This window comes from Labrus bergylta, chromosome 4 (genome assembly GCF_963930695.1).
Source record: "Labrus bergylta chromosome 4, fLabBer1.1, whole genome shotgun sequence".
Classification (NCBI taxonomy): domain Eukaryota; kingdom Metazoa; phylum Chordata; class Actinopteri; order Labriformes; family Labridae; genus Labrus; species Labrus bergylta.
Genome location: NC_089198.1, coordinates 27,051,309 through 27,065,416, shown reverse-complemented (window position 1 = coordinate 27,065,416; position 14,108 = coordinate 27,051,309). Strand labels below are relative to the sequence as shown.

At 38.7% G+C, this 14,108-nt stretch overlaps 1 protein-coding gene across 1 annotated transcript in view; it reads right to left on the bottom strand.

Moving 5' to 3' along the window:
• Window positions 1-14,108, bottom strand: part of ak5 (adenylate kinase 5) — an 85,414-nt gene that overhangs the window by 8,328 nt on the left and 62,978 nt on the right. The window contains exons 10-11 of the mRNA XM_020629264.3: window positions 13,730-13,774; window positions 4,347-4,510 (exon numbers count right to left, since the gene is read on the bottom strand). Coding sequence (XP_020484920.1) covers window positions 4,347-4,510; window positions 13,730-13,774 — 209 coding nt within the window. The remainder of the gene's footprint in view (window positions 1-4,346; window positions 4,511-13,729; window positions 13,775-14,108) is intronic.

The window sequence follows — 14,108 nt, the reverse complement described above, 5'->3', positions numbered from 1 at the left end:
CTTTTACTTTGAAAGAAAATGTATTTCTGGTAGATTGAAGGTTACAACTACTTCCTCGAGGATATGATCAAATATTCCCATATTTCATCCCTCCAAGGCTAAATGGTAAATTTTCAAATCCAAGGATTTCAGCTGACAGCTCGTCTTTTTTTTCTCTTTCTCTTTAAGGCCGCTGGGTTTAACCACATCCAGACCATGCAAAACCTGCTGCAGGTTCAAATGAAGCACGTCATACAGTACATTGAACCTCTGTTCTGTTATTTTTGTGCTATACTTGCAAGGTCTGCAGGCTGCAACCACATCATATCTCACTGTGTGTTATTCTCCCCACGATAACAATGTACTGAGACGGACTGAGCAGACAATTTGTCAGAGTTTTCTCTCCACACTGCAGTTCAATCAATAGAAATGCATGTGGGAAGAAGCCTCTCAGTGTGAAGATTGCCTGTTCCTGAGATCCCCTCAGAAAAACTATACAGAAAGAGCACATGAGGAACAACCGCTGCCAGAGAAGGCTTGCAAAGGCTTTAAATCATCTGTGACTTTTTTTTACTGTTGCTGCAGACACACTATGTCAGTGACAGATATGTAAAGTTTCTCATTTTGAGGAGGGGCCTCAAATAAAGCAGGAGCCATAGTAATTACATATTTATCTATTTTTCCCCTTGAATTCAATTTCTCTGGAATTAAATGTTTTTGTCCTGGTACAGCAGAAATGAGTTAAAACCAGCAGGTAGATTTCTTTCAGTGGTCGTTGTTGACCGTAAGAAATATTTTTACTTTGTTTGATTTTCCAGTGACCAACAGACTGATGGCTGTGTACAAGAACAAATTGTTCCATAACACCTCCCTGAAGACATCAAAGCGTGAAATGCAGGTACCAGTTTGTCAGGTAAAGGATAGACAAGCTGCTGCACTAGATTACTTTTAAAGTTTGACGTGTGTCGAGTCCAATCAATATTTGTGACTCATCCATTTCCTTAAATCATACACACTCCCAGCTAGCTGAAGAGACGTGTGTGCATGCATATATGTAGCCTACCTTTGAACATGTGAAGCTGAGGATGACTCGTGTGTGAGTGTCGTGACAAGCAAGACTCGTGGACCATACAGTCCAATCAAACGCATCCATGAAAAAGACGAGGTCGTTGTTGATGAATAATAATCGGCCATAGTAAAATGCATCCCAATTCATGATCTCTGTAGTCATTATCAGAAGTTTGGAGGCTGAAAATGAGACCAGGAAGCTGAATATTTCTCAGCTCATCTTGTCACAGAGCGTTTCTGATGTCAGAAGATTTTACATATTTCACTGAGAGGTGAGAAGTGGAAACATATCTGCCAGTCTCCAAGTCATTTACAGGACGAAACAATGAAAACGGTTTTCTGTGAGTACATTACAAATGAAATCATTAGATTTTAACATGATCATTATTATAACTCCACAGTTCTGGTTATGTTAAAGTAAAAAGGATTTGTCTGACTGATGGGCACGTTTTACCTGCTTGTCTGGAGGCTAGGCTTCACTTTGTCTAAGTCCTTAAAAGCTTCTCGCATCCTGTTACAGCTGAAGTCTAAAAACACAGTGCTGGATTTGGGGTTGGCAAATTTAGATTTCGGGGGAAGGGGGGCATGCAACCCTATGCTGTCCCCCCTGGACATGGTGGGGTGGGGGGCAGTGTGGGGTCCTCCTTATGTCAGTTTTGTCATTAAACAGCTTTGATATTTCCTTCAGTACCCGTTCCTCCTTAAGTGTATGTCAGGATTCCTTACATTAAATGTTGAGCTGTGTGACATGAAATATATAGAGCTTTAAGCGTATGCCATTTTATATGCCGAGGGATGTTTCATTATTCTATTATTGATTCATTCATACGTTTTAACTGAGACGAGACACTGCTGTATATGAGTTTGTTAATACTTCCTCTAACACACATTTCTCTCATCGAAATAAATCTTGTGTTTTAAGTAAGCTAATGCTTATATGTAACCCTGACAATCAAACTCAACGTAGGTCCACTAGGTTTTTTATGTTTCTTTTCTAGGTGTACATTTTGACCCGTTGCTGAAAGCAGATTCTAAATGATGGACCATCATTGGGATAATCCCCAGAGGTTCATGACTGTCGTTGAATAGTGTCATGAATATCTATTTGTAGAATTGATTAACTGCACTTCAGTTATGAAAACACACCCTGATGTTGTTGTCCCCAGAGCCACACTGCTAGTGTTGCTGAAAATGCATAATTATGATAATGCTATACACAGTGGACCGGGCGAGCTCCCCTATGTAATCCTATTATATTGATATATAATTACATAGTTTTGACCTTTAACATGAAGGAATGATGAATATGCAGAGTGTGCTGCTTGAAGACTGTTTTCACATTTAGCTGCTGAGATTAAAATGTTCTCTTATTGCAGCTGCATGAGTTAAAGAATATTGCTAAAAATCTTCATGACACAAACATTGAAGATCATGGCAGTGATGAAGGACAGAGCTGGATTGTGATATGTTTCAAGATAGTTCATGAAGTCACAATCATTTTTCTTCAATCTTATCAGTCTCAAAGTATAAATAACAGAATAACTTTGTATGTCTCTGAAGTTTAAACTGAAGTGTTTAGTACAGATTGAGGTACTCTTACTTTAACTGAATAATTCTATTTTATGCAACTTAGTCTTTACAACACTACATTTCAGACGCAAAAATAATAATTTTGTCGACATTTTCCAACAAACTACTAATTTCACAATTTAAAAGCATCAGTATCAGTATCTTTCCAAGTGTATCATAACTGCATTTGAGGGATAAACACAATACATTTATATCCATATCACTAAAGATCAAACTTGGATCTAAGAAAGTTATCGGCCGATTTAATGCTATCATTTTTTTTTCTCCCCTAAATTCATATCGGTATTGACCCCAAAAATCCCTTATCGGTTGGGCCTTATTTTTTACAGCTAATTTTCTTAACATTTATGAAATAAAAGCCTTCTTTGTCCTTTGATTTAATCATGTCTGGAGGGAATCTGTAAGATAAATGATTATCTAAAGAGGACTGAGGGAGTCAAAGTTATGGGCTCTCTGATATTAATGACATCTTATAAAGAGTTGTCAAACTTTATGGCATCACTTTAGTGGCTTGAACAGTGTGTCATACATTTTTAATGTTAGTTTTTACTCTAGTATAAGCTCATAAACATAAAACAGTGAATTTTATTAAGATTTTGTGTTTGCACAGAGGCTGCTGTACATCTTCAATAAACTATGCGTCATGTTGTCTTCTCAGGAAATGTGTTAAGAGCTGCTGCAGATTTATCTTGCTTACAGTTTCTGTTTGCAGCTTAGACAGCCCTGCCTCTGTCTGGTACAGAGTGTATAGATGTGCAATCTCCATTAAAACCATTTCAAGCACCCTTGACTGTTTTCAGCTGCGGTCCCACCTCTTCTGTTTATTTCATTAGACCCTTGGCAGGAAAACCATTTATTTATTATGAGGTTTTTTGTTGGTCTGAGAGCTGTGGTGGGTGTTTTTTATTTTCACTGACATCATGCAGGAATTTATCCGTCTGCATTGTTTTGACATCTTCATCTGTCCGTCTTTATTAAATATTCCTCTATTATAGACTTTAAAGGCCCATATTTGTTGGACCATGCTGCTGCATCGTGACTGCAGTCACCTGTCAATCAAACAGTGTGGGTGGTTTTGTGACATCCCAATTCTTTGAAATTTATGTTCAGCCAAATTTGTGATCACTGCTGGTACTCTTATCTTGCTTTTAGTAATTCCAAACACTCTACACTTAAGAAAGTATCCCTACACATCTCATTATGCAATATTTGCATTTGAGTGCTTTTGGCCTGGTTTCAGCTTGTTTTTCGTCTTTGCAATGCAAAACTACTTTTAGCAAATGAGCAGTAATGCAAAAAACCCCCAAACAAAACAGAATTAGGGTTCTGTTTTAGCTCTGTCTGTAGAGCAGGTGCCCCTTTTACAGACGCATAGTCACATATCTCTGGATTGACGAATGACAATTTGGTGCATGTACCCCACTCTCTCTTTCCCACATTTTCTCTCTCTCTTCAGCTGTCCTATTTAAAAAGGCAAACATGTGTGTGTGTGTGTGTGTATATATATATATATATATATATATTTAAATTATAATATGGGAATTCAACAGTTTCTTTATTCATATTTCTTCAAGCTCTGATAAAAGAAACATTTAGATGGGGATATAGATTGGGGAAAACCATTCCCAGCACCTGTGCCCTCTTTCACCTCACAGCTCTATAACTGCAGCTCTTGTCCTCTGATAGCAGAGCTAATGTGCCGTACTGACCTCCGGCAGCTGCTCTCCTCTCTCCAGGACATCCCGCAGGCGACGTCCTCTGTCGCTCTGAGACCTCAGCTCAGTGCACAGCAGGTCACCCAGCGTGACCCGATGCAGGCCAAACCGCTCCTCAATCCGTTCGCACTGCAGAGATTTACCAGATCCTGGACCACCTGAGAGAGAGCACACACACAAAGACACACAAAGAAATGGATGGGATGATATAAGAGAGGGACCAGATTGCAGGTGGGCAGGTGACCTGTGTGTGTGGCCTGAGTAAAGGTCTGATTTATAGCCAGGGGCCGAGAGCCAGGTTATTATCACATGATGATTATCCATCCTTCTCTTCTCTTGTTGAAGCTGTTCCTTAGTTTAACACATACACAATCGCACAAAACCACACAGATATGTTTGCTGTTTTATACATCTGAGGTCCCCCCAATGCTACCTCTTCTAGCACTTAACCTTAAATCAGTTGCAGAATGTAACCATGTAGATCAATAGTATAGTACAAACAAATCTGAGGTATTTATACCTTTGCTGAGTATTTTATTTTCATATCACTTGCCACCTCTACTCTTCCAAATATTTTTTGCAAAAGGCTGTAAGAAATAGTTTAATAATTGCACATACACACACATACAAAAAGAAACTCTAGTTTAGAGCTGAAAATACCTTACAGATTAGAGGTGCACATCTGAAAAACATTTGTCTTTTGAATTAAACCTCAAAAGAAATCAAACCACCAACAGTTTAGTAATTTAATTTATTCTAATATCTATGAAAGAAATCCCGGCAGTCCGTCCACTCCACTTCTCAACTGAAATGTCTGGTGGTGTTTTTATTACAGGTTAACTGTATTACACGGCCATGAGGCTAGGAAGTGGTGATTTATCATAACCAGCCTTGGGCCTAGTAATAAAACTCATGATGTGCTTCACATTCATCAATATTCTCCTCGACGACCATCTTTAGCCAGCATTCTGAAACAAACATCCTCATCTGACAGATACAAGCCAGGCTCAGTTTAGGGGCCGTTACAGTCAGAAAAGGTCCATAAGAAATCATGAGACGAGCAGTAATGTATTCATTCATTGTGTATTCAACACACATTCACTATTTTTGCCAACTTCAAAATGCTGCACAGCCTCCCCCCCCACGCCTCCTCGCTGAAGTGTTCACCTCTACTGCTTGACATGTCGGGCAGGAAGGGAAATAATGACCCACCATGTCTCAAGCGAAAGCCCAGAGAAGCTTGTTAGTGTGGTTAGTCGGGTCAAACTCCAGCCTTCCTTATGAACCAGCTCTGTATGCAGAGACAGCTTTTACTTTCTGAGACCATTATAAATTAAGATTAACTCACATTGCAAGTCAGTGTTTTAGATAAAATGAGGTGTATTCATATTGCAGCATTTCTTTTCCTATCTGCTTTTGCTGTTTGTGTTCTGACTCCCAAATTGAGTAAATTGACTTATCTATTTATTTGATGCCTTATTAGCTTCTCTTGAATTGTCTAGTAAGAATTACATGTAAACCAGCTGTCTTGGAATCTTTAGGCCACTTTGGGCCATTGGAAACAACCTATTAGTGTTGTTCATTTGTATTGTTGATGTCCAACCTATTCATCTTAGTCCAATATTAACTGGGCTTAACTCCATTTTTGGTTTCCGCCATCTTATAAAATATGTGACTCTCTAGTTGCCTAGTGCTCCAATATGTCCACAAGTTGGTGGCCAACTGTGACAACATCGACAGCTGTTCCTGAGATCTCGAATTGGTATAGAAACCATCGTAAAATCATTGTTATCAAACAAAACCATCGTCATTACCATCATCATCATTAATATCAAAACCATCATCATTATTAAGGTATTCATGAAAGAGCTGGGTCTTTAGCTTTTTCTTAAAGGTGCAAAGGGACTCTGCAGATCCAGTGGAGTTAAGAAGGAAGATTTGAAGTGACAGATGGATTGTATTACTGTAGATGGAGAAATGGCAGTAGACAGAGATGAAATAAGGAAAAGTAGAACAGATGAACATATTGTAATTTAATTTGTGAATCCATTTCTGCTACGTGAATTGTAACATTATTCTTCCTCAGTTCATCAGCAGGTGATGCTTTTATAAAATAATAATTCAGCCTGAATGACAAATGTGCTTCAGATGAGACAAGCTGCTCACCTCTGTTCATTTAAAGGCTTTAGTTATAGTCATCAATTTTCACACATTTCTAATGATCACCAGCAGGATATTGCAAAGTGCAAAAATGTATTTATTGAGCGCTGGAATTCAAAGAATAGATTGAATCTGCTGTATGGATTTTTCCTTCCAATGTCACCATGTATTAATTTTAAAAAAATTGCAGGCTTTTCTTTGTGGATGTGAAAATGATTTACTGTTGAGTAAACACTGACTGTAGAAGGATGAGCATATAGTGCCTGGATTTCAGATGCTGGCTTCAGGGTTTGGATTTGTGCTTACTGTCATACTGTGAGTTGTTTTGAGCCACAAATCCTACACTTCTCTCTGCATTTTTGGTGACAAATGGGATCCAAGATGAGTGCAAGTGACAGCTACAGGGCTGTATGTTTGAACCTAGCAGACCTGTCAATCAAAAAGAGCTGCTGTCATTGCTCTCTTAAAGTCTAATTATCCTGGTAGAGGTGTAAGCAGAATCAAATATCTCAGATTGGAGAAGTAAAGATTAACCAACTCGGGGAACAAACTCAGTAATAATGACACTAGAATAACATTAAATATTATCAACATATATGTTTGTATGAGGTTGATTCTACACCCTATGTATCTCTATAAAAATATATAATCAAACTGCTTCAGGCTTGTATGTATTAATAGTAATATTTATACATCTAGAAAACCTACATACTTAAACTTCCAGCTCACATACACAAATGTTAGACATAATTATGATGCAATATTGAGTGCTTCACATTACCCTTGCCTAAATCCAATAATTTAGAGAGAACGGTCATGTATATGGTAATGTTGAACTGGAATTAACTGCCACCAAATTTAACCCAGATCACTGATAAGATGACTTTTAAAAAGGAACGCAGTTATTACTAAAGAAGTCTGCATTTGGTCTGCATGTAACATCTTGTATTTGAATGCAAATTATATTTGATTGACTAAGAAGTCAGGTTTGAATGCTTCTTAGGTTGTTTTACCATCTTTGTATCAATCCTTTATTTGTCTGTGATTGTATTTTATTTTTATTTAATGCTGTGAATTTGGTTGATCAGGTTTTGTGATGTTCCCCATCTTGTTTTCTTTGTATGGACCCCAGGAAGAATAGTTGTTAACTAATGGGGATCCAATGTAAATAAATACATTTCTGTCAGAAAGCTGTGAGCAGATCATACATGTTTAACCAAACTTATACAGTTTTTGGTGGCGAGAGCAATGCCATGTATGTCATAACCAGGATAAGGCTCATGACCGGGATACTCAGGACCAAGCAAACATACTCTCTTAAGTCCGTATAGCATGTGTAATAAAGGGGATAATGTTTGGGGAGCGGGGTTATCGTGGAGAAACCCCTTCATGGTGGACCCTGTCGGGGTTCCATTCTGTGATAACCTGCTCACAATACATTTTCATATTGTCATACTAGTTTTTCTTGTATTGTGCAGGCCTTCATCCTCGACACCGATGCCTGCAGAACCACACAGCCAAACTGTCACCTGGTGAAGTACGTGGATGACACAGTTCTCCTGTCTCTGCTGTCAGGCCCCTCTCAGCACCATGGACCAGTTCTTCAGGAGTTTGTGGAGTGGTGTGACAGCTCCTGCCTCGAACTGAACGTGAGCAAAACCAAAGACATGGTGGTGACCTTCTCCAACAAGCAGAGGGAACTGGCTGCATCAGCAATCACCACAATCCATGGGAATCCTGTCGAACTAGTAGAGGAGTATAAGTACCTGGGTACCATCTTTGACAGCCTGCTGAAATTCGCCTCCAACACCGAGGAGATTCTCAGGAAATGTCAGCAGCGAAAATACCTCCTAAGGAAGCTCAATTCCTTTGGAGTCAGTAAGAACATTCTTCTGACCTTCTACTACTCCTTCATTGAGAGCATTATTACTTTTTCTATAACCTGCTGGTTCCACTCCACCACCCTCCAGAACAGAAACCGCCTGCAGAGCACGGTCACAGTCTGCTCTAAGATCATTGGACTACCTGTAAGGACTTTGACATCCATCTATGAGCAACAGACAATCAGGCTAGCAGGTGGGATTATGCAGGACCCCTCACACGCTCTCTTCCCAGCGTTTGAGTGGCTCCCCTCAGGACGCCGGCTTCGCTGTCCCTGCTGCAGGACACAGAGGAGAAGAGCAACCTTTGTTCCCAGGGCTGTCCAGCTCCTCAACTCCTAACCCCCCCCAACAGACACCAACACCTCTCACCCAATGCAGACTCTCAGCTGTGAACTTCCTTTATATTGACATGCACCTTAACTGCCTCTGCTTTATCTGGTCTCATGCACTACATCACTTTATTCTATCCATTTTATATCAGTATTCATACAGTTCTGGTTAATTTATTCCTGTTGTTTCTTATCCATCATTGCACTACGGTCACTTTATTTATCTAATTTTTACCTTACAGTTATATTGTATATATTAGTTCTGTTGTTCCATTATTCACCATACACCTTAATAACTTATCATTTAGTATTTGCCTACTTACACATAGCTCTGTATATATATATTTATTTCTCGTTTACTGCACATAGTTCTGTTTACATCTGGTCACTACTGCACATAGTACTGTATATATATATTTATTTCTTGTTTACTGCACATAGTTCTGGTTACATCTGTTTACATCTGTTAGTCTGATCACTGTCCACTTATATCTACTCTTTTATATTTAGTATTTTTAAGTTAAGTTTAAGTTGTATTTAAATTGACACTTTATATTTAGGTTAAAATGTTTTGTTTACTTGCACTGTTGTTAATTTACTGCTCTGTGTGCCTTTGAATTGCCCCCTGGGGACAAATAAAGTTTTTTGAATTGAATTGAATTGAATTGAACCATTACTATCACTGCCTGTAACAGCAACTCTACAACATCATCAATTTGGCCAGATTATTCCACTGCTGAAAATAGTTTTAAATATTCTTTGTTTGACTTACAGGTTTACTACAAACCTCACACATTTAAATAAAATCAAAACTACTAAAACTGCTTATCTTCAATTTAGGATAGCAACAGAATTATTGACATCAATCGTATCACCGACAGCAGGTTATTCTCTATTAAAACTAAGCCTGAAACGTGTGAAATTGATCATTTTCTTCACTCTGCAGGGAGACAGATATGAGGTTGATAGAAGTAAGAGAGAGAGAGAGAGAGAGAGAGAGATGGGATGAGAAAATGAAGGAGCGAAAATGAGCACAGAGAGAAGAGAAACCCTCACATATCCCCCAGGCATCACCACTTTCTCACCAAAAAGGTGCAGCACCACTTATAATCAGCAGCAGAGTGCTGAGGTTCCCATATGGTCATGTCTCCATGCCAGAATCTATTGCGTACAATTAGAAATAAAGTATTACAATTCACAAAAGATATATAACATTCTACAAACCAACACATCCTTAAAAGATAACTATATATCCCTAAATCAAGGAGAACGGGAGGGAAGGTAATGAAAGGGGAAGACGGAGTGTCTGTCTCTTAAATTGAGGGATGGTTGCCATATCTTATAGAATTTCTGAGTGGTGCCGTTTTTGGTGTTCTTCGGCTTCTCCAGCTCGAGATGATACATGGCCGCTCTAAAACATTGTGTATGCAATGGTGGTGATGTTGATTTTCTATTGAGGCAGATTAGGGGACGGGCTTGAAGAAACGAGAAAGCTATTGCCTTTGATTGAGAGTCAGGGAGAAATACCCCTGCTGGACTCATTCCAAAAATGCCAGTGATTGGGTCTGGAATGATATCGATTCTTCACGTGACAGAATGTCCAGAAAATAGACGAGCAAAATGACCTCAGTGCTGGTCATGACCAAAACGTATGAAAAGGAGTAGCAGGGGCCTGGTGAAATCTCACACATGTTGGGTCGACATCTGGGTACAACTGAGCAAGCCTACTTATGCAAAAGTGTAAGCGGTGAAAGATTTTAAAATTGAAGACCATGAATAGAGGAGGAATGTATGGATGCAATGGCAAAACACCAGGAACTTTCAGTTATCTTTCCCACAATTATTGGATGGTTTAAAGCATTTACTCTTATGAAACTCTTAAAAACAATAACTTAAGAACAATAATGCTACCCAGAACAGATTTACTCAAAATATATTTACTTTAATAAGAGGTTAAGAAAGAGTTCACATATTAATTCAGATGTTTTAAAAAATCTATCTCCATGTTTATGTCAGTGTTTTTGATGATTGGCAACATGCAGGAGGAATAAGTAAGGCAAGTTTGCATCAGCCACTGAACCTATAGCAACTAATTTACATGTTTCTAAACAAACGTATGCTTGCAACAGCCAGACATATTGTTTATAATTTAATAGCTTTTTTGAATAGATTTCAGGATCATTTTGATTTTTGTATGACATACAGTATGTTTTTACCAAAACACATTACTTTGGTTTGGCGTTTCCTTTGACTCCAAACTGGGTATGTATCCACTTCCCATCAGCTACTTTAAACTCTTATATAATGCTGCTATAATCCTTTTCTCCCCCATGTTACTACTTTAGATGGTACCCATCAGCATTTTCAGAGAGCTGATAGCTGATGGACAACTCTGAACCCTTCATAACCTTTTAAAAGAGCGGAGTGGACCGAGAAGCAGCATCAGCAGCAGTGGTGGAGCAGCTTTATAAAAGAGCGAGTGCAGGAGGTGTGGTTGGAGCAGGGGAGGTTGGCGTTAACTTTATATAGAGAAGTGAGAAGTCCTCAAGTTGTGTCACAGAGTACTTCATATGCATATGGAGTCTAAACTGTCCCGGCTTGAAAATAAACCCTCAATTTTGAGGATATACAAACATGATCATACCAAGGTCATCTTTGAGTGCGTCTCATGGATAACACAAACACATCGCACGGTTTCAAGGTAAAGAGTCAGCAAGAGAAACAGTTACTTCACTTCAGTACTTTTATTTTCACTAAATAATTTAGTCCCTATGTTCCATGCTAAGAAGACTTTTGCATCTTGCGTTTTGAAAATGCTTTTGGAAGATTGAAAGTGCTATAAATAAAGCAAAGTGAAAGGGTTCATCTGAAGTCTGACGATGTTAAAGGTCCTGTGGGGAGTTTTTTCACTGTTCATGAAACAGACAGAAATTTTGGGGGCATGCCACTTTGTGAACATCAACAGCTAACTAGACCACAGGGTAGATGTTAGACAAAGTGAGTTGCATTACTCTGCTGAAAATTGAAAGAGACTTTATTGACATTGTTGTTGGCCAAGATTCACAGTGAGTGATGTTTTGGTTTAAAAAATGACATGAGATTTTTTGTTAAAAACAAAAATCGTTGAGGTGGGCTTCCTAGGGCTTTATCAAAGGACATTCTGTGATGTGAAAGCTGTTGAACCCACTGAAAATCCTAAAGCTGTTCTTCAGATTCCTCTTACCAGAAGCAGGTGGCAGTTTTCATGTGCTGCCTGCTCAACACTGAACAGCATACAGACAAAGTAATCAACTAGCTAGTGAATAAAGTTGAACATTTTGCAGCTAAAGAGCCAAATATTTATCTCAGGAGTTGGTGGAGAACAAAACAGAGCTAAAAGAAGAGCGACTATTTTACTGACCTTCAGAAAAACAAAAAAACACGACTTCAAATCAATGCTAATGTTACTCTTTATGCTAGGTGTTTAAAGACAATCTCATGAAACCGTTTTTCTGAACAATTGAGAGACACATTATCCAAAGAGGTGCCGTGGGGATTTGTGGCGTTGATTTGAACACTTGAGGGTCTGACAGTAAGCACTGCAATAAACCTTTACCAACTGAATCTTTGGTAATTTTTTCACGGGAGCAGAGTGAGCAGTGGTTAATGGGAACTGTGTGTGTCTCAGATCTTTCATTAACCTTCATCTCTCTGTCCTGTTGAAATGAACAGTGAGAGCCGCACACCGACTCACTGGACTCTCACTGCATACTAAGTGATCCCATGAAAACGCAACACTCTGCCTCAGGGGGTGTGGAAGTGAGTAAGTACATTTACTCTTAAGCAACGACTGAGAAATTTGATTTTAATTTTGTGAAATATCTTCAATTTTCTGTCTACTGATTGGGCACTTTTTTATCCCTTTAATTCTACTGCAAGTCAATATTAAAGTAACCTGGGATAGTCATCATTACTTAACTGCTGCTTTATAATTAAAGTCACTTTAAAGTTTATGATTCTGGATTTAAGGTCTAATGATTTAAGTCTCATAAACATTTGTGTAATAAGAAAACAAAAATTCCAGGGTAGGGTTAAATCATCAAATTGTCCCTGAATGTTGAAAAACCCTGTAAACATATTTCTATAGTGTCATGAAGAGAAAATACCTAGCACATACTTGCAGAGAGTTTCTGTTTTAGAAATGACCGGTAAAGAGTACCTCATGGACTAGTGGTTAGTTCACATGCCCCATGTCCAGAGGCTGTAGTCCTCGAGGTGAGAAGGCCAGATTGAAGTCTGACCTGTAACTCCTTTATTACGTACATGTCATTACTCTCTCTCTCTCTCTCCCTCCCCAGTTCCCTACTCTATCCACTGTCCTGTTTAAAAAAAGGAATAAAAAGCCCAGCAATAAATCTTACACAAAAAAGAAATGAAACGATGATTGATGTGAGAAAAGTCTGTTCATTTTGATCAATTATGACGTTCCTTAAACATCAACTGAAGGAGTTCTGAAAAACAGCGCAAGTTTCAGCTCAGTGACACAAATTGATTTAAGATATCATCAAAAGAGGTTTAGAGTTCTCCTGTGCGGGAGAATGTTGCTTATCCATTGAAAATGAACCCAAAGAGGATAAAAAGGTATACCGGTAATCTTGCATGCACACCACAAAGGTGTTGGCATCTGGTAACAGAAAACATTAAAATGTGCAAACTGAACGGATCTATATTTGGATGGACTAGATTTTCATTTCAGAGTGATGATCGTTTTTTATTTAAAATGTGTTGTGACGATTATAAAATCAAGCTGTGCTCCTTGATGCAACTTTTTCTGAGTTTACAGTAGTCTTCTGAAAACATGCACACAAAAGGTAGCCCGATTCTTTCTTCATGCTTGACGTGTGTGAGTGTGTGGTGTTTGTGTGTAAGAGAACAGTGTAACAGTTTTACAGCTGCTGGCAGCTGATTACGATCCCACCCACAACTATGAGTGTGTGTGTGTGGATGTTCATCTTCATGTACTTACCCATCACAAAGATGACCTTTGGTTTCTTCTGTTCTGTACGATAACCTGTCAGAGGACAAACACAAAAAAGATCAGAGTTAAACATGCAGCACAGAACAATTCAGGCACCAAAGTTAAACTCTAACTTACTCCTTCTTTCTCTACCATGCATGTGAGAGGTTGATCACACGGAGTATTTCTCACAGGAGGAAGAAGAGGAAGATGACACTTTGGGTTCTTTGTTAATTTATCCAACCTTCTTACATTGTATGAAAGTAATCTGCAGATTGATGAAAATGATCAGAAGTTACACTCAAACAAAAGTAGTTTAAGCAGCTAAATAGGACAAAGCAAATACTTCATTAACTGTCTGCATTCAGCAGGGGCTCTTAAAAGGATG